Raw genomic sequence first — 23416 nt, 5'->3', positions numbered from 1 at the left:
TAATTGCGATTACAAAAATGGAGCAATAGTTTCTTAATTATGCTTCAAAATTTATATGTATACCTACTGCATTATTTCGATGATTCATAGATGATCTCCAATTCAAAAAACAATGAAAATATAATCACTACAGTGTAATTCACGCACCAGTGCAGGCGATGACGCGTAACTACTCTTTGCATTGTAATTTACTTTGGCTACTTCTATTTTTTTACCTGTGGTACTTGGGTGGAATGAGTTCAGAGGGCAATTTTGCCTGTTTCTCATTCTGGACATTCATACATTGCTTGGTAGTGTTGTGTGTCTGATTCAAGATATTAATTTAAAGTTATAACTTGGGTTATTATTACTGAATTAGGGAATGTTGAAATTGGATTGTTATTAAAAACTGAATGAAGATCAGCTCCCATACGGTAACTGAATAAAAACCAAACTGTGCAAAAACAGTCGAAATACTGAAATAATACGTAATTACTAAGTGACCAACAGCCTGACAGCTACCGGTATGTCTTCCAAATCGCCAAGCAAAGTTCCATTTTGGAAGAGATCTTCACCGAAAATGCCTGGAGGGTTAGTACTTTTTCATTCCTGTATAGACAACTGAACAAAGGTTTGAGATGATAGCAGTATAGTAACAATATGCAATCTGCTTGTATTTGAGTTTAATTGTAGGATTGTCCTGACAAGTGACCTACCTGTTTGTGTACACAGCTCTGCAGGTTTCAGAATTTAAGCTTTATATTTCACTTGATATTATGTATCATTGGCCTTGTGTATATTTCAAAATAATTATCTGTCTATTAGAAATTGTAAGCAATAACTTTATACATTGTAGGTCAATCAAATCCTCAACACAAAACATATCACCAGTTCCGAGGCATAAATTGTCTTTCAAAGAATTTGAGCATCATACAGAAGATGCATGGGACGCTAGTGAAGATGATCTTCTCAGAGATGCTGTTTCAAAAATTAACATTCATCCAGAACATGCAAAGGTAGTATTGAACGCACGCTGTTGTTCTATAATTCAAACTTGAAAAAAAAAAAGTTGAACTTGTTAAAGGCGAAATGTTTTCGAAAATTTCTTTAAATATGTCATTGTAAATTTAGAAGTAAAATTTCTTGAACACTTTCTGCAAATTTAATTTGCATAATATTATAAAAAAATATTTACATATATATATGTATTTAATTAAGTTATATGTAAATGAGGTATACATCTATCTATGAAGGTTAGGGTTATGCACGTATAAGCTGAATTTTTCTAATGTGATTAGGGGATGCATGTATAAGTCGACCCCTTAGTTTGGCAATTTTTATTTGAGTTTTAAACTTGGCTTATATGTGAGGATATACAGTGTGTAATTTGCTTCAATTGGATTAGAAATTACTGAGATTCTCTATTTTTACCTTTAATATGACTTTATTTTGTTATCATACAGGAATCTGCAAAAGCAGTTATTGCGAGTCATAGCAAGCGTGCAAGTTTAACGTCAAGCAACAATGATTCAAAAAATAAATCTACTGCAGATGAAAAAGTGCTGCAAAGTTCAACAATGAAATTTCCCGGTGGTGCAAGCAGAACTGTTCCATCAGTGAATGTTAGTGAAGAAGAATCAGTAAAGAAGAATTCCACTGAACAAAATATATCTGAACAAGTGACTCAAGGTATGATAATCTGTAAATATTTGTTTTTAATAGATGTTTAAATCTGACTACTCAATTCATAGTAGAGTGTATTTATTCTATGTAGTTTTGAGTGACTTTGCTAAGCCCATCTTATTCTTTCCAACGGGGGTGTGCAACAGGCAGCCCATGGTCCACAACCCGGCCCGCCAAGCTATTTAGTGTGGCCCTTGCCAGCACTCAGATGTTGTATTATTGAGCATAAAATTTTAATCTGACAGTTTATGTTCAAAAAGGTGCTCACATGGGTATAAATACATAAAGTTTTTTACTCTTCCCGGTGTTGAATCTTTTGCCGTTTTGCCCCGGTGCCTACATTTCTGTGAGGCTGTGGCCCGCCTGGATGTCTAAGGTTGGTTATATGGCCCACCGACAAAAATTGTTGCACACCCTTGTTTTCACAGGTATGAACATTTGACTGCCAATATATTCTACTCAAAAATATCTTCGACTTCGATTTACTCTTTCCATCCAGTGTTTGTGTATTTTAACAGGATTTTCTCACTGTATTTGAATCTATTGATTGATTCATATTTAATTTAAGATTCTTTGTTATTTCATTAGATGATGAGAAGTCTGATAAATCTCAAGCACACATCACAACACCACCAAATAATAGTAAAGATCACCGTAATGGTAGTATTTGTTTTTTTGTACTTGTTTCTAAATTAGTTAAGGTCTTCTTTGCACTAAAATGACTCTAAAGGCTTAAAAATTCAGGTAATTGAAGGATTGAGATGGTATGAAAGACCCTAATCATTCCACAATTTTTCTGTTTCATTTTCATACGAAAGAGTATTGTGAGATTTTTAAGTGGCATAGCTTTCATGACAACATGTAATATGACACTTATTGTACATACACAGCATTTATTGTTTTACATCTATTGATGTAATGATTGTTGCTTCAATCATGAATGAAAATCTATGTGTTTTTCAGATGCCTCAAACGCACCGAACACACAATCCATGCGTGCACCGCTTCAAACAATTGATAAATCGAGGGAAACCATCCGAATCTCAAAGTTTAAAAATCTTATTGACAGTCCGAATACAGATCTATGTGAGTAATTGTGTAATAAATAGTAGTCGTGTATATTCCTACAATAATAGCGCTCATCATGAATACTAAAAATCAGAAAAAATTACTGATAAACAAAATGTTACAATATTTTTGCTACAATCCATTTCTTTATCCAGTTCAGATAGATATCATTTTTTTCTTTGAATCAAAACCTATAGCAGTTTCTTTTATTAGCTTCCCTTTGCATGTAGGTTTTAAAATTGCTTGATTTGTTTGTATTGTAAACTTTCTGTTCCACTCATTTATTGTTACCAACTTACCATATAAAAAATTTTCAGCTGAACTCCGGGAATTGAGTTGGTCTGGTATTCCAGCCTGCATGAGACCTGATACCTGGAGAGTATTATGCGTAAGTATACCAGCTTAAAACATGATAGTAATTATTGAGCACAGACTTCTAGCGAACTGGTCATCTGTTTTCACGTGTACAGGAATACATAGATCAAAAAATTGAAGAATTTGAAAATTTGTTGATCAAACTTACTGACCATACTTTTATGTTTCAAATTTCAATCAACCAAAACTGAGATGAAACACCCAGTTCAAGTAGTTTTTTATATGAAAGATATTTATCATGTTTCAATGTGCTCTCATTAATATTTTAATTTATTGGGACTTTGTGAGTTGCGACCAATTACTATGTTAATATGAATGTCAGTATTTAATGTTCATATTTTATTGTTTTTACAATAAATATACCTTATTATTCTTATATTGCATTGACGGGTCGTTTTTGTGATTTGGTATAGTCATAATAACAGGCTTATTTACTCATGAAATCTACATATATGAGACCAGTGCAGTTGTGACTTGTGAGTAATAATAATCTATGATTCATATTCCTTGCAATGTATCCATTCATTCAAACATATGACCAGAATAATATCATTCCTGTCTATAGGATTATATGCCTGCTAATAAAGAGAGACGTGAAAGTGTTTTGATAAGAAAAAGGAAAGAATATTTCAATTTTGTGAGAGATTATTATGACAGAGAAAGACAAGGAATGCATAAAGAAACGTTTCATCAGGTACGTCATATGATTCAGTGATGATTACAAATATTGTAGGTGGCAATGTGATGAGTCGTTAAATACTAGCAATATTTTTCAAAGATTCTTATTGTGCTGCAAGTTTAATATTAAACCAAATTTTTTCAATTTAGAGCTATAACTGTTTCTCATTTCAATCCTCAAATGTAATTTTAGTGGATCAAATCAACACTTTTGACTTTGGCTATTTTCAGATACACATCGATATTCCAAGGACAAATCCACTCATACCATTGTTTCAGATGAAAATAGTTCAAGAAGTGAGTGTATACTTTACTTCCTTTTTGCAAGCCAATCAGAAATAAGAATATGCAGGCAGAATATTTTAGGCAGAATGCATCATGCTTTATGAGTGCAATCAATATATAACTTATATTCGACAGTTTTTGACTTACCAAGAATTATCCAATGAACTGAATTGCCATTTTCTGACTGACTTGGAAAATTACAATTTTATTTATCACTTCATAGTGACTAATTGTGAGCACTTCTGCTTTTTGGTACTATTCACTTTTTGGGTGTCTAAACAGCAGAAGCACAAAAAAATGACAAATATGTATATTGTCACAATCATTATTATAATTTTTGTAAACATTTGTTTAAACTTCATTTCTATTTTAATGTTTGCTTAGTTTTGTAGTCAAGTTGTATAACACTTCTCACAAAATACTTACGGTAGGTTTTTTATTGTTTATTTTAGATGTTCGAAAGATTATTATTTATATGGGCAATCAGACATCCTGCAAGTGGATATGTTCAAGGAATAAATGATCTTGTTACTCCATTTTTTATTGTTTTTCTGTCAGAACAGATAAGTAAGTTATTCTGGTAATTGAAATTCTATATAGATACTGTACATGGTATCCAAAAGATTCATTTCATTAAGTTTAAATACATTTTATTGTGTGATAAATGAGAACCACAAACACAATAAGAACTATTAATAAACATAGGCAAAGAAAATTTGAATTGTTATTGGGTGAAATTTTTTGGGCACCCTATATATTGCATTTCCCCCTTTTCTACTATGTTCAACTCTACTGCAACGTTTTCTAACCGGGATGGAATTTTGCCTCATGGTTACTGTAGTATTCCCATTCTTCTTGAGCCTTTTATCATTACTATAAATAATACTTATTCATGATTGCATTATGAATTATTTAAACCGTACAAAAAACTGCGACTTGTGTTGTGTCTAACACTAGCAAAGGCTCCATTAAAGATGGAACAAATAATGTTCTTTTTTATGAGTTTTATGCGTAATGAGGTGAAAATAAGGAGTTTCAAAAATAGGCAACAGGAGGAATTTAGCATAAAAGGTTGGAAACCACTGCATGGTATTTGCATTCATAGATTGCTGAGCCTTGTTAAGCAATGTAATATATTTGTGAGGAATAATTCTGCTATTAATATTTACTCAGATTTTATTAAGCTGTTGGTAAGTCCATAACATCCATCCAAGTTCAAAGCAAATCTGTTATCCTTAGCTTAAATAGAGTAGGAAATGACTTAGATTCAAGTCCTAATTTCGTAGGTGCTGATGATGATGTTGAAACCTATGATGTGTCGCAGCTTTCACAAGAAATTCTAGATCGAATGGAAGCAGATACTTATTGGTGTACAAGTAAACTACTTGATGGAATTCAAGACAATTACACATTTGCACAACCAGGTGTACAAACTAAAGTTCAAAGGTTAAAAGAATTAAATAGAAGTGTTGATGGTGAGTACAAGATCAATCGTTGTTTTCGTTATTCTTGATGCATAGATTTGCCGAGATCAACTCTAGTTGGCTTTGAATGCTCAAACAATGTTGTGCCATTGCTGAAGTGTTTATATAGCGTTTTGAGAAATATTGGTTGTAAATTTAATCGGTGCATCTTTAGTGGATGACAAATGATACTAGGTTCCTTTGTAATCACTTTGGAAAGGAAAATTACATATTGCATTATATTCTGCATATTACTGGTGTATCATATTGTTTGTTGTTTAACGGATGCTGCATTCTATAAGATGAAATGTACTTTTACTTATTTCAGAACAATTGCACAATCATCTTGAACGTGAGCAGGTTGAATATCTACAATTTGCTTTCCGATGGATGAACAATTTATTGATGAGAGAAATTCCACTCAGGTATGCCTAGTCCGTCCGATGGCGATCATTTTTCTGACCCACTCACAGGTAGAATTAGGAACAAGGGCATTTCTGTGAGTGGCAAAAAAAATATGAAATTAAGGCGCACTGTAACGCCTTACCTACAGCCAGGATTTTCAAATCTGAAATTTCTGTGCATTGGTCGTTATGATTACGCCGCTCGTTAAAAGAGCCGTGAAATATTCAATCCATGGCTGATACGAGCATTTAAAATGTCTTGCCATAATACCATAATTTAATTGTACAAAATTTATTAGGTTTGGCCCCTGTCCGCACGATTGCCTACAGTTAATCTTTCAATAAGTAATAATTGAATTTTCTTTTATTTAAGGTGCACAATAAGGTTGTGGGATACTTATCTAGCAGAGACTGAAGGCTTCTCAGATTTTCATCTGTATGTTTGTGTTGCATTTTTAAGACAGTGGAGAAAACAACTCCTTGAAGAAAGAGACTTTCAGGTAATATAAGACAATGGGTGTTTATTCACTACCCAGAAGCAAAGTTTTATTTCAATTGATTTTCATACAATGACTGATTCAATGTAAACTGACTTCAGATTGCGAAATGGTATCATAATTTAGAATTCGAATATTGGATTAATATAAATAGTATTTGACCCAGTAAAGAATTTGTTTGAATTCTGAAATAGAACAGAATTTCTTATTAAGTGGGACTGAATGTGGGTGGTTCAAGTATATGCGTTTGAGACCATGCAAACCCTGGCACACGTTTACCATATGAAGAAGTCATCCTATGTGGTAATGTAATATTATTTCCAGGGTTTGATGTTGAGGTTACAAAATGTACCAACTCATCACTGGGGAGATGAAGAAATTGGTCTTCTTATTGCGGAAGCTTTCAGATTGCGTTACACGTATGAAGATGCAAAAAGTCATTTAGCGGCCAAAAGGTGATGCTTGTCATAAAGAAGCAATCGTTGTTGGTAGGTAATTATGACATGATCATATACTCATCTAAAACTGGTATAGTACAATCAGTTCCATTATGGCCAATGCTGTTTCTTCTATACAAGAGACTTCAGTATGATGATTTACACATGCACCAACCATGCAATTCGTCATGATTATATAATCCATATCAAGGTGTTGCACTTCAAGGATTGTTGAAAGCAGGAGCTATTACAGAAGCATCAACAACTTTTCATATATTTAACCATCTTCCTAACACCAAATAAAATAGATGCTCCTCAAGAATGGTATTGTCATAGAGACAGTTTGTAGCTATTAGAACGATGAGATATTTGACAATTTGCTAAAAAGCAAGAAACACTCGTCTATCCTTTGATCCAGTTTTTCAAATCTATAAAGAAATGTCAAACCTCATTGCTAAACATTCTAATATGAGTAGTAAGGTACGGTGCTTTCCATTTTCATATAAGTTGGAAGAAGCTACTTATTAATAAATTCTATTGTTTCATGCTTAGTATGATATTAGTTCATTATCTCTTAAATATTTAATAGTTTAGTCATGTATTGTTAACTAACCACTTAACTGTGCAATAAATCAATGCTGTAGAAAATGTGCCTTTCTGTGTGGTGAAATATCAGAAATATTCTTTCCAGCGATAATAAGCCATATACAATTTTTTGGTATTTGGAGCTAAAGATCCGGATGTGTACTTGAACAGTCACGCTACTGTTTATATGGAAGTGTAATGCTATTTTTCAATCTATCATCTCAAAATTTTCCAAAAAAGCAATTTGTTCATGCATATTGATATGGTGCTGAAGCATTTAGTTGAAGTAAGAGAGGCAATGTTACTACTACTGGCAACTACGTCGAAATGCCAAGAACTATATAAGTTTGTGCATTACGTATCAAAATGTTGATTGACATGGGACGTTGAGCAATTAAGTCAATAAGATTAGAAAAACTGCCCTTTTGAGCGTCGTCACTCAACTGAAATTTGGAAATAAACATGAGCCCACCCACATTTTGTCATGGTAAAGTGTTTGCGAGGTGAAACGCCAATTGTGAGCCAGTACTTCTTTAATTTGGTTTAGTGCAGTTACAGAGGGACCAACTCAAATATGACATCAATACTCCATGGAAGCATGTTTCAGGGTGCTTAAGTACAGAGACCACATTCTGAGGGTATGTTAACAAAAGAAGAAGCACTTTAAATTAGAAGTTTATTCTTAGTGTGCATGAGGTCTAGTAGGAAATTTAAAAAAACAAATGATAATAGGCAAGTATAAAATAAGTTTCTTCACCATATTACAAACAAAAGATAATATTTTTAACCCAATGACTACAGAGATAGTCTCTACTCAAATGAAGCTAAATCATTTTTAGAATAAAAGAAGCCACACTTCCCTATAATTGTGATTGAAAATAGTCCCATCAAAATTTTGAATTAAAATATCCCGGACACTGAACTGAGTGGCAATTTTAGATAAAAAAGCATAACAAATGTGAAATGAAGTATGCATGGCTTTTGTCTTTGGACATTGATTCACCTAATATACAGTAACTAACATCATAGTGTGCACCTACATCTGAAAATATATGTCTATGCATGAACCACGAATGCAATACGAATTCGGAAGCCAATTCAAGTAATTTTTTGCACTCCGTTATAAAATTTAGGGTTTAATTTAGAATTTTCAATATCTTGTTCAACAGATCACATTGTGATCGTATCTGACAACCTCTTGCCATCACATGACTTAGGGCATTACCAATGCATATGTGCCATTCATCACATATATCGGTATTTTTCAAAGTGATGATTAAACTGATTGGAGAAGATGATACCCTGACTAACCATTTGCATTGTGACAAATTTGAAATGGTGACTTGGGGATGCAGAAACTTCATGTATTTGTTTATGGAGAGAATATCCACATGTTGAATCCCCAGATATTTTGCATTCCGCTACCCATGAATAACATTTCATATTCTATTGAGCCGTATTTCTATATCCACATTAGCATAACGACAAATAAGATCAGCTTTTCCATCGCCGTTTACGTCAGCTATAAATATCCTATCTGCTGGTTGTGTACAAAAATTTCCTACATTTAATTCCAAGTCATCAAATTGTCCATCTTTATTGGCGAATTTTATTGTCAATTTTCTGTTGAAAAAAAAATAAATGGTCTAAAATGAACACACAACTAAAAATTTCAACACAATATATAAACTTTTATCCACTGCCTCAATAGTACAACATCTAATAATAGAAGCAATCGTCATCTGAAATACTAACATTTCTAATACAGTACGGCTTTTTCCACCGTCAAGTCCATGCATCTGAAAACAAATATCTGGCTTACTAATCCCATACCCGACATGGACTGGTAACCGGACGTGAGACTGTGGTTCGCCATATGTTTGAGCTGTCTTATCGGCTTTCTCCTCCCAACAGATAAATAGGTAAATTTTATCCCTAATAGACCTCAATGAAAATTGAGAAATTTGGAGAGTAAGGGTATGGAGTGTCCATTTTAACAAATGAGTCTTTATACTATTTTTTCTCTTCTAGGCAAATTTTTTGCCAAAGAATTAGTATCTCAAAAATTTAGTAAAGATTGCTTATTGTCTCTATTTGTATGATTATTGCTGCTTTGAGAAAGTTAAGTAATGTGGTGTCGATGAGTGTCTAAGATTCAAGCTCTGGTCGTCAGTTCATTGCTAAGTGCAGTAGTGCACCCATCCACTGAGAATGTAAGAAAGTTTGATAGGTGGGCAACCCCATAAATAGAAGCTGAATAAACTTGTCTTCAAGGTCAATTTGTCTGGAAAACAATTAGATGCTACTCTCAACAGGGTGTCTCAAAAATATCGCATCCCACTTGTCTCTAAGGTCCGACGTATTGTACTTGTCTAACGGGAGCAAGTGGCACACACAGAAAATACTCTCAGCATTGTAAGTGTCTTGATCTCTTGATAGAACAATGTTATTGAATAGACCTACAGTAAGTATTTTATTGTTTTGTAGAAACTAATACCTTGATTGATCATCTCTGCAAAGAACATCATCTCTTCCATCTCCATTAAAATCACCTATAAATCTGAACCAGCCAGTACATTCTCGTAAATATCCTTGCCAGTTCAGTTTTATCGGTGCACCATCAGGACTTGTATGTGCAAGCTTACTGAAAATTACAAGTTAAATTTAGTTCAATTCCAAACTATGGAATGGCTGGTTAATATTTTTTTTTTTGCAATTATACACAGCAAAGTGTATTCACTACAGGCAAAGGAAACTGTTTGTTCAAAGAAAGTAAAACTAATTACATAACCAAAATTGTTTAACGAATTCGAATGAGACAATACAAAAATTTTTGACTTTCATCAATAATAATATTTGAATGGGGGATTTTTATAGAAAATGGCAGATATAGGGTGATGACATTCAGAGTGTAATATTTCTCACATTATAAAAAAATAGTCTAATTCTCTGCAATATACCTGTTCGAATCATACCATTAAGATTGGACTAGTTGGATTAAAATTGGACATTGCATAAGTAGTATATCAGGAAATATAATTACAGTTAAAACTCGTCAGACAATGTACGATGAACGTGAAGTTGTCATATTTATTGTGATTTAAATAGTATTGCTTGATTGTTTTATGACAGCCGGATTGAAATTTAAAAATAGGTTTCATGCAGTATAGTGCTTCATTTGGTGCAGCTCTAACAATCTGATAACAACAAAATCTGATACAGGGAAACATCAATGTTCTGCCAAAAGCTTGTTTGGTTATTCAAATGTTAAAATATGATTGATTCAAAGTATCGGATTCTCGAGTGTAAAATATAGATACGCACAAAAATTCCTTATCAGACATGCAAAGTGCATCTGTTCTTTTATCTCCATTGAAGTCGCCAAAATACCACCTATTTCTTGCTGATGGATTACAAAGTACTTGTGGCATCTGTACCACATCCGTGAGATACATTTCTGGCCCTATGAATAAAACAACAAAGTATTAAATATATTTTACTACTATACCTAAAAATACAGAGTTTTGCTTATTACAATACCTGGCTCAAACTTACGTGGAAAAAATAAGTTATGCAATTGCCCTAAAATGAGATTAGGGAGAAAGGCCAAATAATTTATTGAATAAGAATTGCGAGCCATTTTTGGGTTTTGAAACTTACAAAAAATTGATAAACTCCTGATGAAAGGGTCATGAAAAGATGATCAAAAAAATGGTATAAGTTACAAAAGTGGCCAAATTATGACGTTAGTCTATCTATCAGATACCATTCAATGAATTGTAGCATGTTTAATTTTATAAAGATGTATCATGTAATGGATATTTTCATATATTATAATGAGGATTCTAAAACTTTGAAACAGGATGTTCGACAACTGGAATTAATATTACCTCAATTTCTAGTAATTCCTAACACTAGATAACTCAGCTCCACTCTAGACAGAAAATTGAAACGGTTATTCTTTAATAGTAATACATTAGTGTCTTGATGGCTCGGCGTTGCGGTGCATCGTGCTAAGTGTTGGGGATACGCTCGCCACCGCACCTCTGATTACCCTGGTGAGTTCGCAAGTTTGAATCCAATGTGGGGATAATTATATGCAAGAGAATTGTTGGACTCCTCGCCGTCACAGGGTGGTTTAGTAACCGGTGGGCGTTTGCGGCTTCCTCTACCATCAAGTCCCCCAACTCCTGTTGCATCATCCCCTTCACAAGTCAATGCTGCTACGAAGTCAACAGTTAAGCATTGACGTTTGCATGAGTGTAAAAATAGGCTTTTGATAAGCTATTCAATTCGTGAAAATAAAAAACAGAAACTAAAGAAATAACTTATGGAGTAGTACTGCTCTAAACTAAAAAATTTGGAAAAAGTAAAGCTATTATTGAATCGAGCAACATTTTTTGGAATCTTGGTTAAGACAATCATGTCAAGAAAAAAATCTACAAAAGTACTACTTGGTGTAATTGAATGGCTATAACCATAACAGTGTTTCATCTCATCAGATACCATTCAATGAATTGTAGCATGTTTAATTTTATAAAGATGTATCATGTAATGGATATTTTCATATATTATAATGAGGATTCTAAAACTTTGAAACAGGATGTTCGACAACTGGAATTAATATTACCTCAATTTCTAGTAATTCCTAACACTAAATAACTCAGCTCCACTCTAGACAGAAAATTGTAACGGTTATTCTTTATTAGGAATACATTAGTGTCTTGATGGCTCGGCGGTGTGGTGCATCGTGATAAGTGTTGGGAATACGGTCGCCACCGCACCTCTGATTGCCCTGCGTGAGTTTGCAAGTTTGAATCCAATGTGGGGATAATTATATGCAAGAGAATTGTTGGACTCCTCGCAGCAACAGGGTAGTTTAGTAACCGGTGGTTGTTTACGGCTTCCTCCACCATCAAGTCCCCCAACCCTTCATGGACTGGTAACCGGACAAGAGCCGTGGTTCGCCATATGATTAAGCCTTTCATCTTCCCAGGATAAATATTTAAATCCTATCCTACTGGCAATTAAGCATGTTATAATTGAAAACAACTTTTGTTACAGCAAAAAATGGGAATAATATGAAAACATACTTGGACCATCACAAGCACCAACATTGCATGGTTGTTTTTCAATATTTTGACCAGGAGGACAGCTACCTTCACAAATTCTTTCCCTGCAAAAAACATTGCCTGGCATTGCGAAAGCAATAAAAATTGTATTCAATGACCAAAAATAATTTATTTGGGATTTTTTGGTATATCTAGATATAGAACCTAGATATAGAGAATTTCAAAATCCATCTGGGATGACTGAAACCATATGGTCTGGAAAATGTAGTATAAAACAGAGTCATGTTTAACAGAGAATATTGCGGAAATTATTTGGTGACTAGGTCATATGAAGGCCAATTTTGAAAATAAACAAAATTAAAAAGGCCGACCAAGAAATTGACCAATGCCATTTTGTTGCATAAATTTCAAGTTAATATATCTAGGGACCGTAATTTCCAGAAATTAGTATATTTGAACCTTATTGAATATTCAATTAATTTTAGACATCCATGAATTTGAAGTATAACAGTTCCTGAAGTTCAGGTATAGAAAAATTCCTTTTGAAATATTACCTTGTTTTTGTACCCTCACAACTAGATGAACAACTAGACCAAAGATTTTCATAATCAGACTCAATGGAAATTCCGCCACAGTCATTTGTATTACAATCTTTTCTTTGTGTCTCAACTCCTGTTGCATCATCCCCTTCACAAGTCAATGCTGCTACGAAGTCAACAGTTAAGCATTGACGTTTGCGTGACTGTGAAAAGTAGGCTTTTGATAAGTTATTCAATTTGTGAAAATAAAAAACAGAAACTAAAGAAATAAATTAGGGAGTAGTACTGCTCTAAACTAAAAAATTTGGAAAAAGTAAAGCTATTATTGAATCGAGCAACATTTTTTGGAATCTTGGTTAAGACAATCATGTCAAGAAAAAAATCTACAAAAGTACTACTTGGTGTAATTGAATGGCTATAACCATACCAGTGTTTCATCTCATACCGATGACAGAGTGAGACAGATCTATCATAATTTACAAGCTCCGTTGCTAAACTCGTTCAAAAACTGACAGTTTCTAATCTACGAAGATGAGAGCTGTAGTTCAATACACTATACCTACCATACCCTTTCAATGTCAAATAGAACAATGAGCTAAGATAGCAAAACACCTGAAACTGACTAAATAAACAGTGACATTTAGACACATGAATGTAACGATATGAAATCCACATTTCAAATCGATTGTGAGCCTAATATAATTGTTATTAAAATAAAACTGACCATTGATCCTCCTCCACACCTATTACTGCAAGTACTCCAAGCAGACCACTCTGCCCACCTTGGCATACCTGGAAAATGAAATATTGTTAATCTAAAACTAGCTTCTCAGTTATTTTGCTTCACTAATCTCATTCTATAAACATTACAACAGACTTTGTTTGTGAAAGCTTTCTATCATTAATGCCTAAAATACTTTTCATCCAATCTTAGCAGCTAGTTTTTATTCATGAATTGTTTTTAACAACTTTTGCAATGGGGAGTTTGCTGTTTACCTGACAAGGACCTTAAATATAGGGTTTAGATAATTATCCCACAGAAAAGAAAAGCCAATGAGACTGCTCAAAAACATGGTCAACCACGGCCTCTGGTCGGGTTACCAGTCCATTGGTATGGGATTAGTTAGCCAGGTATTTGTTTTCAGATGCATGGACTTGATGGCAGAGGAAGCAGTAACTGACCAGCGTTTACATGAACCCCTCTCTGGCAGCGAGAAATCCAGCAATCCTCTCGCACATATTAATCTTCCACAGAATTCAAACCCATGCAGGGTAATCAGAGGTGCAGTGGCAAGTGTATTCCTAACTCTTAGCATGATGCGCCACACCGCCAAGCCAATTATAGCTCAAAGTCAGAGTATTTATGGGTATTTCTGTAAAAACTGCAAGTCAATATGCAGATCTCTGCATGCAAGTTGTGTTTTGTTACCTTTCTTTCTGTGATCTTTCCACTTTTAGTTTATGCCTCACTTTGACTGAGCTTCAGAGAAAAACTAAACAACATTCTGATACATTTCATCCCTCAACTACTGTTATATATATATGTACAGACAATACATTTTTATATACATTCTCTTATGCATGCAAGTGATAAATGAATAATTGTCACATCTTTGAATTACCTTCACAAACTTCTTTATTGCAGGATTGTCCTTGATATGATACACCTTCACATTCACCATAAGCAGAACATCTTCTTCTCCTGTTAGGTGAGAATATATCTAAATGTTGACGTCCCTACAACTTCACGTCAAGTTGGTTGCACAAATGCAGGATGGTATTTATAATATTCACACCACAGGTAAATTGCAGTTGACAGCTTAATTCTAATATAAGCAACCACATGGTTTTGAGAAATCACCAGTGTGAGTCAAGTATGCTATTTAATAACTAGTTCAATGTTGTAAACCTTTACTATTGGTGAAAAAAGAAAAGTAGATCATGCAGACTTTTGAACATTATCCAATTATGAATATATGTTCAATACTCAAGTCACTGAAACAGAATATAAGAAATAATAAGAACAATACTCAGTGTGTAACAAAACATAATGCAAATACTCCTCATCTTCGTAGCTTCTTACTCAAGATATTTTTCTCCAAAGCCTTTCAGGATTGCTAAGTACAGGCAACGCAATAAAAATATTTGAATACCCAGAGATTCAACCATGATATTGTATTGAACAAACCTCCATTGGAAACCACCGCTGCATTTTTCACTACATTCTGTGAAAGATCCCCACTCACTCCATCTCCCAGCTTTTCGTGGACATGGTGGACCTTGGCAGGCTATTCGTTGAAACTTAGATCCTAAATATAGGTTGATGACAGAATTTGATAATGATAAAAAACTGACCTGAAGATTAGAATCAATCGTGGTCAGTGTCTGAAAGATTTGAGATTTAGAACCGTATTTTAGATCTTAGAATCGTATTTTAGAACCGGTAGATCTTATGAAGAAAAACTGAACAAATCTTGCCATGAAACTTTTCCAGTAATAGTCATTGGTATATTTTAAATCCAAGATGAAAAAAGTAAAGCACAAACTGGTTATAAACAAAAATTCGATTTAAAATAAAAAATTAATGAAAACTATTTTAAAACTAATTTATATACAGACGGAGTTCATTAACTGAAAGTATTTTTTGGGCCTCATGATTGAGAGGGTCATTATTCAAATAATTATATTCTTCTAGATTCTAAAAGAGTCATGATTAGGGCTGGGCATTTCCGAATATCTTACGATTTCTCAATCAAATCATATTTTTTTTGAATCAAATCGAATCTCAAATACTTGGAAGATAGATAATTACAAGTGATTTTTTTTTGTAATATGTCTTCCAGACACATAAATTATTGAAAACATAGAATCCATCAATCAGACAGTTCGCTGAATGTTGACAAATAACAAGAAACATGTTACATCAATTACTCACTAGGAAGAAAAAAGTCATAAGTCAGAATAGCATTTTGAAAATATGGTTTCAATAAACAAAAATTAGGGATTACCCTCACTTTAACAGAAAAAACAAGATGGTGCCAATTTAAAATTTTTGACAGAACAGATTTACATAATTTACTATTCAAATCAATTTGAATATTCGATTCGAAATGTCCAGCCCTAGTCATGATCTGTGAAATTTGCGAGCACCAACCAATTAGCACCTTTGCATCCTGCAACTATTTCATCTTTCATATTTTTACATTTTCTAAATCTAGATCTTTCGCCAAATCCACAAGTCTCATCACACAAACTCCATGGTGTCCAAGATGCCCACTTAGCTAAGAAAATAAAAATATCAATTGTTGGTCTGCGATAATTTACAATCGACTCTGGCTTCCATTTGATTCAGTTTTGACTTCTAATTCGGCTTTCATACTCAAATCACTTTTTGATTACAAAAAGTAGGCATTCGCTTCCTCCTCTGGTAGACTGTAAAGAATGCTCATTAAACTTAATGCCCTTTGAGTTTTATAGGTAGTTTTAACTTTTTTTTATCTCCAATTGAAAGACTGCAATTCTGATTCATACTTCAGAAATTCAAATTTTGACTCAGACTCCAGTAAGTTCGAAAATACGACACAGGCTGCGACTCTCTTGTTGAGTCAATCGCTGAGAATTCCCAACACTGGTTGTTTGACAGTGTTACAAGTGTCAGTCTGCAGTCCCTGGACTATCGCTGTACTATTTATAAAACTATCTGTTTTTTATATTAGGTTTTGTTCACTAATAATCCAAAGGAGCTTATAATGCATATTCATGTTTTAAACCAGTACAATCTTGTCCAAGAATCCCATCTTCAAATTAATATTTCCACATTATCTATAAATCTTATCATTACAAGACAAATGAATATACAATCATATCTCAATTCTGAGATAAAAAGTCAACTTTTTATATATTTAGTTTGTATCAAACATATATGAATAAATCCATCACAGAGTATTCAAAATTTATACTTTTTACTTTAAAATGTGACAGGATAAGACTGAACTGTTAAGAACTATTTGTAATTTTTCACTAATGCGAAAAAGTTGAAAATCACCATTGACATCTACACCACTCACCTGCTGCTGCTAATTCATTGTAGCAGTTGTACAATAAATTGACTTCATATAAATCTTCATTTGTGAATCCTCGTCTTTGTGCTTTTACTAATTTATCATTTTTCCTGTTTAGTATTGTTGGTTTCTTATTTTTACTGAATGCATTACTTGGATAATGCATTACAGAAGTTATGTCATATTCTGAATCAAGATCTCGCACTTGACTCTTTAATCTCTTCTTGAAGTTGCCAAATCTTTCTAAAACATGAAAAAAAATTTATACTAGTAAACTGATATAATGGCAACAAGGGCATTTTAGCTAATGAATGATATATAAATGAACACGGGAGACAAAATATGCAAAACCAGTAACAAAACAGCATCATGACAATTGTCTAAAGTAGGGGTTCCCAGGCTCTTTTCAGTACGACCCCAAGGACAACTTTCAAGTGTCCAGTGTGACCCCAGGGTAATATATATATTTTTCATGAAACTTTATAGAGCTTCTTTCACTGGACTTTTGAGTTTGGTCATGTGAAGGTGTTAGGTAAAATAAGCTAAAACCAAACAGTGATGTCACAATAAGCATCTACATTTTCTATATCATAAACATAGAGCGATGCTTATGAGCCTCTTTTACAGTAAGCCATGGTATAAACTGCTAAATTTAACATAGTTTGTCAAATCTTAGATGATTTGTACAATTATCCTCCACCCTACCTTAGCGACCCCATGACCTGTTTGCGACCCTACTTACTACTCCGACCCAATTTAGGGTCGCGACTCCTGGTTTGGGAACCCCTGGTCCAAAGTAACTAATCTCGAACTACTTTTCTTCTAGAGAATTTTCTAACTAATTATGTTTCTCAAGATTGGAATTAAAAAAGTTTCTTTTGTCAACACAAACCTTAAAGCATGCCCCCTGCAAACTTCAACAAATATTTCAAATAACAGTATTACTTAAAACCTTGAACTTAGCAATTTGTTAACTGACTTCAAGCCTTACCTTTGAGTATGTTCTCTTCTAAAACTTTAAGATAGGAATCTCGATCTGGTCTAGAATGTTCATGATGAAATCCGAGCAGATGTAGTAATTCGTGTTGAACAACACCTGGTATCTCACAACCTTTACCTATAGATACTTGTTGTCCATTTTTTCTATGCCTTCCTATCATTGACCTATTGAAGTTAACAACGCAAGATTTATTCAAAACATGATTTGTGAAATCGTTGAAAAATACCAATGACTAAAATATGTTATCTTATTCCTTCCCACTATTCTGAGTTATGATAAATATATCCTTTAGGGCAAATAGTTATTTACACACTTCTTAAGGTTTGACATCAATTTCGCGCTGTCAAGAAGATCAGTGTTATCGGCAAATACTCCAGTCAATAGATCTGGGAAATTAGAGATATTGTTGATGTATAAAATGAAGAATAGAGGTCCTAAGCAAGAACCCTGGACGATTCCTGGAAAGCTCCTGAGAACTGTTGGTGTCAATTTTCTACATATTGCTGTGTACCTGTGATGTAGTCTTTAAAAATTGCGGTGTGCACAACCGCAAATTCCATAATGAAGTTTTTATCTTCCTACAATGTGAGCCATACTCGGGACAAGTGAGACACAACATTTTTCAGACACCAAACAACGCTATCATAAATTATGTGTTGCAGGATTGTGTATCAATCAAACTGTCCATCACGGCAAAAAATAATGATATAAATCAAATAGTGGATTGAAAAATTTATCATCAGCTTGAAGTTTCCTTTGATTTAACTCCCGGGTCCTATATACATGTGAATAATGATTGCACTCACATACAACCTCTTCCCGAAGTGAATCTGAAATAACGTTCCTCAGTTTTCCTTTCAATAAAATCGATGCATGTCTTTTCTTCATATCGTTTAATAGCTTCAATAATTGCCTTCTCTGCTTTTTCAGCTGAAATTACCAATTAATAGTATTTAGCTTAAAGTTTGAAATCATTTTTATTTCGAAAAGTGACCAAAATTGCAATTCTCTGAAAAATGGTACCATTTGCATAACAAAATTCTAGGATATATCACTATTCAGATAACAATACTGTTAGTTATACAACAATAAAGCATGTGTGTTACACACTACCAACACAACAAAAACAAACAAATTTGCTTATTATAAAAACAAATATGGATTTATGCTTTAGTTGATTGAAACAAGAGAGTAATTCGTATTTATATAAATTAACATGCAGGCCGTGCACCAATACGAAGCTGATCTAAGCTGAGCATGTAGTTTGCTGGAAACATTAGTGGACAAGTGTGACTGAATAAAAAAGTTTCCATACATCATGAGTGTTCCATGAATTAAAATAAAAACAAAAATAACAGGACTGGGAAAACTGAATTTGAAAAAATTAAATATGAGCAATAGACATCTAGCAATTTCTTTCAATGATTGGGCATTGCCGAGAAATCAATTTTACCACCAAAACACAATAACAAAACGGTCGCTATGCTCACTCTTTTTCCAAATGCCAGTAAAAATGAAACACAATGTTTTCTACTCACTAACAGAAGATGCCCATTCATAATAGATTTTATGCCTCTCATCTACAGGTTTATCATTCCATATACGACCTGTTGTTGACGAACCAGAAAATACGTCAAAATCACCAGGCATTGAGTATCCATAAAGCTAGATATATATATATGACATTGTTAGTAATTCCATTGAAATTGTTTCATTACTACAAAGGTCTATAACAGACCTGACAATGTCTCCATCTGTATGGTGGTGTTGTGTGCAATTCATTCTATTTTGAATGTTCTAAATAAATTTCTATGTAGCTAATAAAGGTAATATCTATTTGAAAGATAAAATTTGACAAGAAATATTTTTTCGTCAAGATATTTTGAACTTCCCCAAAACAGCTAAAATCTAAACTTATTTTTTGAAACTCTAAAGAAAAAAAACATCTTGAATCTTGAGTTTCAGGAAAAAAATATCATATTGACAACATTAATCGCAGTTTATTCATTATTCGTTCATAAATATATATATTACTAAAATGAGGGCAAATATCAAAATTTGACTCATGAAATGGTAATAGTGTATTTGCCTAGAGGAGGGAAAAAGACTTTCGAAGTAGACAAAGTGTTGTTGAGACTACAATGTTGAGAATACTGACAGAAGATGTATTTTAATTTGACCAACAAACTTTATCATATTTTCAATTGTACACACTTCTGTTAATTTAGGTATTTCATCTTCAGAAAATGCAATATCTCCTTCAAAACTTCCTTCAATAGCACATTCACAACTATCTTCACATCCACTTTCATCTGTTCTATAGCCGAATGGACATGGTTCAAAACAAGTAGAAAGATCAAATCGACAGTTAGAATCTGAAAGAAGACAAGAAGGCAATGCTCAAATGAATGTACACAAAGTTGATACCAATATCAAAATATGCTGCTATTTGAGCCCTCACACAAAACAAATATTCAATGTTTGGTAAAACAACAAGGAGACGAAAGAAAATTATGAAACAAATAAAGTCAATAACTCTTTTGAATACACATACAACTTTAACCAGTTTCTTCTACAATGACAGTTTTCAAAATCAGTTTGTTAATTCCTGTGTTCCAATAAATTCACTTTACAGCATATGTTTCTCACAATCGCATCACAATAATATTAACCTAATCTATTAGAACAAGGACAAAAGAATGCTGAAAAAAGAATGATGGAATTCAAAGTGACAAAGGAATAATAAAAAACATTTGCTTAATTTTGCCATCCTAAAATTATTTGAGTTTTGCAAATCATATATCACAATATTTCAGATAGACTAATTCATTAATGAAATATAATTGACGCACTTAAACATGAATTTATATGCATAGGCGTTGGTTCTACTTCATCACATGATGCTTTCTCAAAAGCTCTTAATGAAGATGACATTTGATCTGAAAACAAAGATATTCGAACTGAAAAAATTCTATCAACTGTTCAGTTGGGTATGATTATTCAGTGATAGGCTCATCAATGCAAGTTACTACAAAACAAAATGTAAGCATTCTGAACAAGAGCGTCGAGAAATTTGCATGATTTTATCAATACTGGAGTTAGAAATCAAAATTTTGATCCCATCCGAATCAGAAGTTGGAAAGTTACGGGCAACAAAAGTGTTGACTGAAATTTCCAACGAAAACTCATCCATTTAACTAAGCATTCTCAACAGGAGGAAAAATCTTGAATGCCCAGAAGATTTAGATATAAAAAATTTGGTTTTCTCAGAGCAGGGGTCCAAGGCAAAATTTCTCTCAACCTGGTGGAGGAGAGACGAGATTTTAGTGATTCCGAAAGTGGTGGTCATTTTTTGAATGTAGCTGGGTGTAAATTTCCCCAACTCAATGGTCCTTTTTCTGAATATTGAAGACAATCATGATTTGGATAACTATTATAAAATACTATTGTCGAAAATTTGGATATATGAATGTTATCATACTATATGGTATGCATACCAATTATTTCCTCCACCATTTAAAACAGGGAAAGAAGACAGAGATTGGCAGACAGACAGAGAGAGATGATGGTCATGGTATTTGAACCACATATTTTAAACTTGTGATGCTAACATAGCAAAGACCAGCGCTTCAACCACTAGGCCACTTTGCAGTTTCTCTAAATTTAGTAGCTCCCGATATCTGAGTAGCTGTCTGAATAAAGTTTTATTAAGAGCAAAGCTATAAAATTCAGCTTTAAAAAAGAAAATGCATAATGCATTCATGAATCATACATACCCATAACAATTACTAAGACAACTGCAATGAGGGCAGAAACAAGAATTAGAATTGTGATGATAACAACAATAAGCTTTGTGACATCACATGTTGTAGTACTCGACGATCGAACACCTGTAAAAAATAATTGATATACCTGAATATCAACAAGACATTATATTTATTAGGATAAATCACAGATGAAGCCTGCCATATTAATTATTTGAAAAGTAATCTATTCAGAAGGTCACAATTTAGATAAAATTTGTAGCCAAACATTCCCAAATATTTTAGTTCAAATCAAGGGAATGCTGTTCAAAAATTTTTAATTGAGATCTCAGACAATCAAAATTTCGGTTTATAGCCTCTGAGAGGTTGCCATTTTTGCAATGCTAATGTTGTTAAATTTTATTAGAAGTAATTTGTTGTATATCATAATTTTCCAAAAAATCAATTTATCTGAATACCTGCAAATCAAATTAATCACAAATCATAATTCAGTCTTGCTGTGTGCTAACAGGTATCTATTTCTGTACTGTCAGATTAAAGGAAATTGCTTCAGAGTACAACAAAAATAAAAAGAAAGGGAAGAAAAGTATTTTCGAGTAACACTAACTGATTCTAGGATTCCAATCTACTCCGCGAAAATAAAAACTTATTGTGACTTATTGTGTTACGTCTTACAACTTACTCTGGCATTCATGACTGTATTGAATAAAGCAACTAGCAAAATATTTCTAAACCGGATAAAATTTTTCCATTTCTGAACCTCAAATGGAATAAGTTATTGATTATTCCCAATTTCACCTTTCGATCTTCCACCAGCTGTCTTTAATTTCTTTCTATTAGTTGTTGTTTCAGTCATAGGTCCACAAGATTTGCCTGGAATTACAGTGTCTACTGGTTGAAGTTCAACCATATTTTGCCACCACAAGGCATATGCTGCTCATATTGGTAGTATTAATAAAACAATTCTGTCAGGACATTTTTGTCAACTTTGCACTAACTGTAAAAATGAACACATAACATATTTAATTTAAAATGAATAAATATTTGTCTATTCGGAATATAAAAACCAATGCTAAGAGGTTCAAACTTTGGATTCAAGTAGCAATCTCTGAGTCTGGATTTCACAGCTTTGGTTGTTAGTAACATTCAGACATGTATGGTTCTGTAACGCTTGTTTACAACAACAAAAATTTCTCCAAGAACAAAATAGAAACATCAAAAATAAAAAAAATTTACACAACATAAAATTGAAATTGAAAATAAAATTGTAACATATCAGTAATAAAAATATTATGTCAAGTTTCTAATTCTGGATTGGATATACAGTATTCACTTATTGCATTTATCATTGCATTGCGCTTATGACAACTGGTATCAACACCAGACAATAAAATGAGAGTGAATTGTAATTTAAAAAGATGTACAAAATGAGGAACTTTAAAATAAAAACAGGTGTATATATATTCAATTTTTGGACCTCCTGAAGTATGCGCACCAAGATGGCGCACAACCTGAACTCAGGTTGT

General features: G+C 33.2%; 2 protein-coding genes across 3 annotated transcripts; one reads left to right on the top strand and one right to left on the bottom strand.

Moving 5' to 3' along the window:
* Positions 1 to 169: 169 nt before the first annotated feature.
* On the top strand, positions 170 to 7519 carry LOC120346352 (TBC1 domain family member 22B-like). Its single transcript, XM_039416062.2, has 13 exons — positions 170 to 570; positions 836 to 995; positions 1443 to 1668; positions 2251 to 2322; positions 2626 to 2748; positions 3048 to 3118; positions 3671 to 3799; positions 4015 to 4080; positions 4521 to 4635; positions 5355 to 5543; positions 5860 to 5956; positions 6309 to 6435; positions 6757 to 7519. Exons 1-13 carry the CDS (start codon positions 506 to 508, stop codon positions 6889 to 6891), a joined length of 1575 nt encoding a protein of 524 aa, XP_039271996.2. The 5' UTR covers positions 170 to 505; the 3' UTR covers positions 6892 to 7519.
* Positions 7520 to 8052: 533 nt separating this feature from the next.
* LOC120346512 (uncharacterized) lies at positions 8053 to 23352 on the bottom strand. 2 transcript variants are annotated; one of them, XM_078115141.1, is made up of 17 exons: positions 22689 to 23352; positions 21903 to 22016; positions 20979 to 21065; positions 20341 to 20501; positions 19665 to 19791; positions 18933 to 19056; positions 18118 to 18290; positions 17133 to 17369; positions 16230 to 16346; positions 15254 to 15374; positions 14688 to 14767; positions 13790 to 13857; positions 13081 to 13268; positions 12548 to 12630; positions 10779 to 10917; positions 9952 to 10098; positions 8061 to 9077 (listed from the first exon to the last, which is right to left on the bottom strand). In XM_078115141.1, the coding sequence occupies exons 1-17, from the start codon at positions 22798 to 22800 to the stop codon at positions 8894 to 8896; spliced, it is 2262 nt and encodes a 753-aa protein (XP_077971267.1). In that variant the 5' UTR covers positions 22801 to 23352; the 3' UTR covers positions 8061 to 8893. The 2 variants fall into 2 exon arrangements, with proteins under 2 accessions (XP_077971268.1, XP_077971267.1); XM_078115142.1 differs by lacking the exon at positions 16230 to 16346 and having other exon boundaries at positions 8053 to 9077.
* Positions 23353 to 23416: the final 64 nt, after the last annotated feature.

Source organism: Styela clava, chromosome 8 (genome assembly GCF_964204865.1).
Source record: "Styela clava chromosome 8, kaStyClav1.hap1.2, whole genome shotgun sequence".
NCBI lineage: Eukaryota > Metazoa > Chordata > Ascidiacea > Stolidobranchia > Styelidae > Styela > Styela clava.
This window is presented reverse-complemented; position numbering and strand designations above follow the sequence as displayed.

Bases quoted from the DNA above. Each gene is read 5' to 3' on its own strand.
- LOC120346352 (XM_039416062.2), top strand. From the start codon at position 506: ATGTCTTCCAAATCGCCAAGCAAAGTTCCATTTTGGAAGAGATCTTCA. The intron at 3,119-3,670 runs GTAAGTATACCA...TCCTGTCTATAG, and splicing joins ATACCTGGAGAGTATTATGC to GATTATATGCCTGCTAATAA. The intron at 5,544-5,859 runs GTGAGTACAAGA...TACTTATTTCAG, and splicing joins ATTAAATAGAAGTGTTGATG to AACAATTGCACAATCATCTT.
- LOC120346512 (XM_078115141.1), bottom strand. From the start codon at position 22,800: ATGGTTGAACTTCAACCAGTAGACACTGTAATTCCAGGCAAATCTTGT. The intron at 21,066-21,902 runs GTATGTATGATT...CTTTGTTTTCAG, and splicing joins TGTCTTAGTAATTGTTATGG to ATCAAATGTCATCTTCATTA. The intron at 12,631-13,080 runs GTAATATTTCAA...TGTTTTTTGCAG, and splicing joins TGTGAGGGTACAAAAACAAG to GGAAAGAATTTGTGAAGGTA.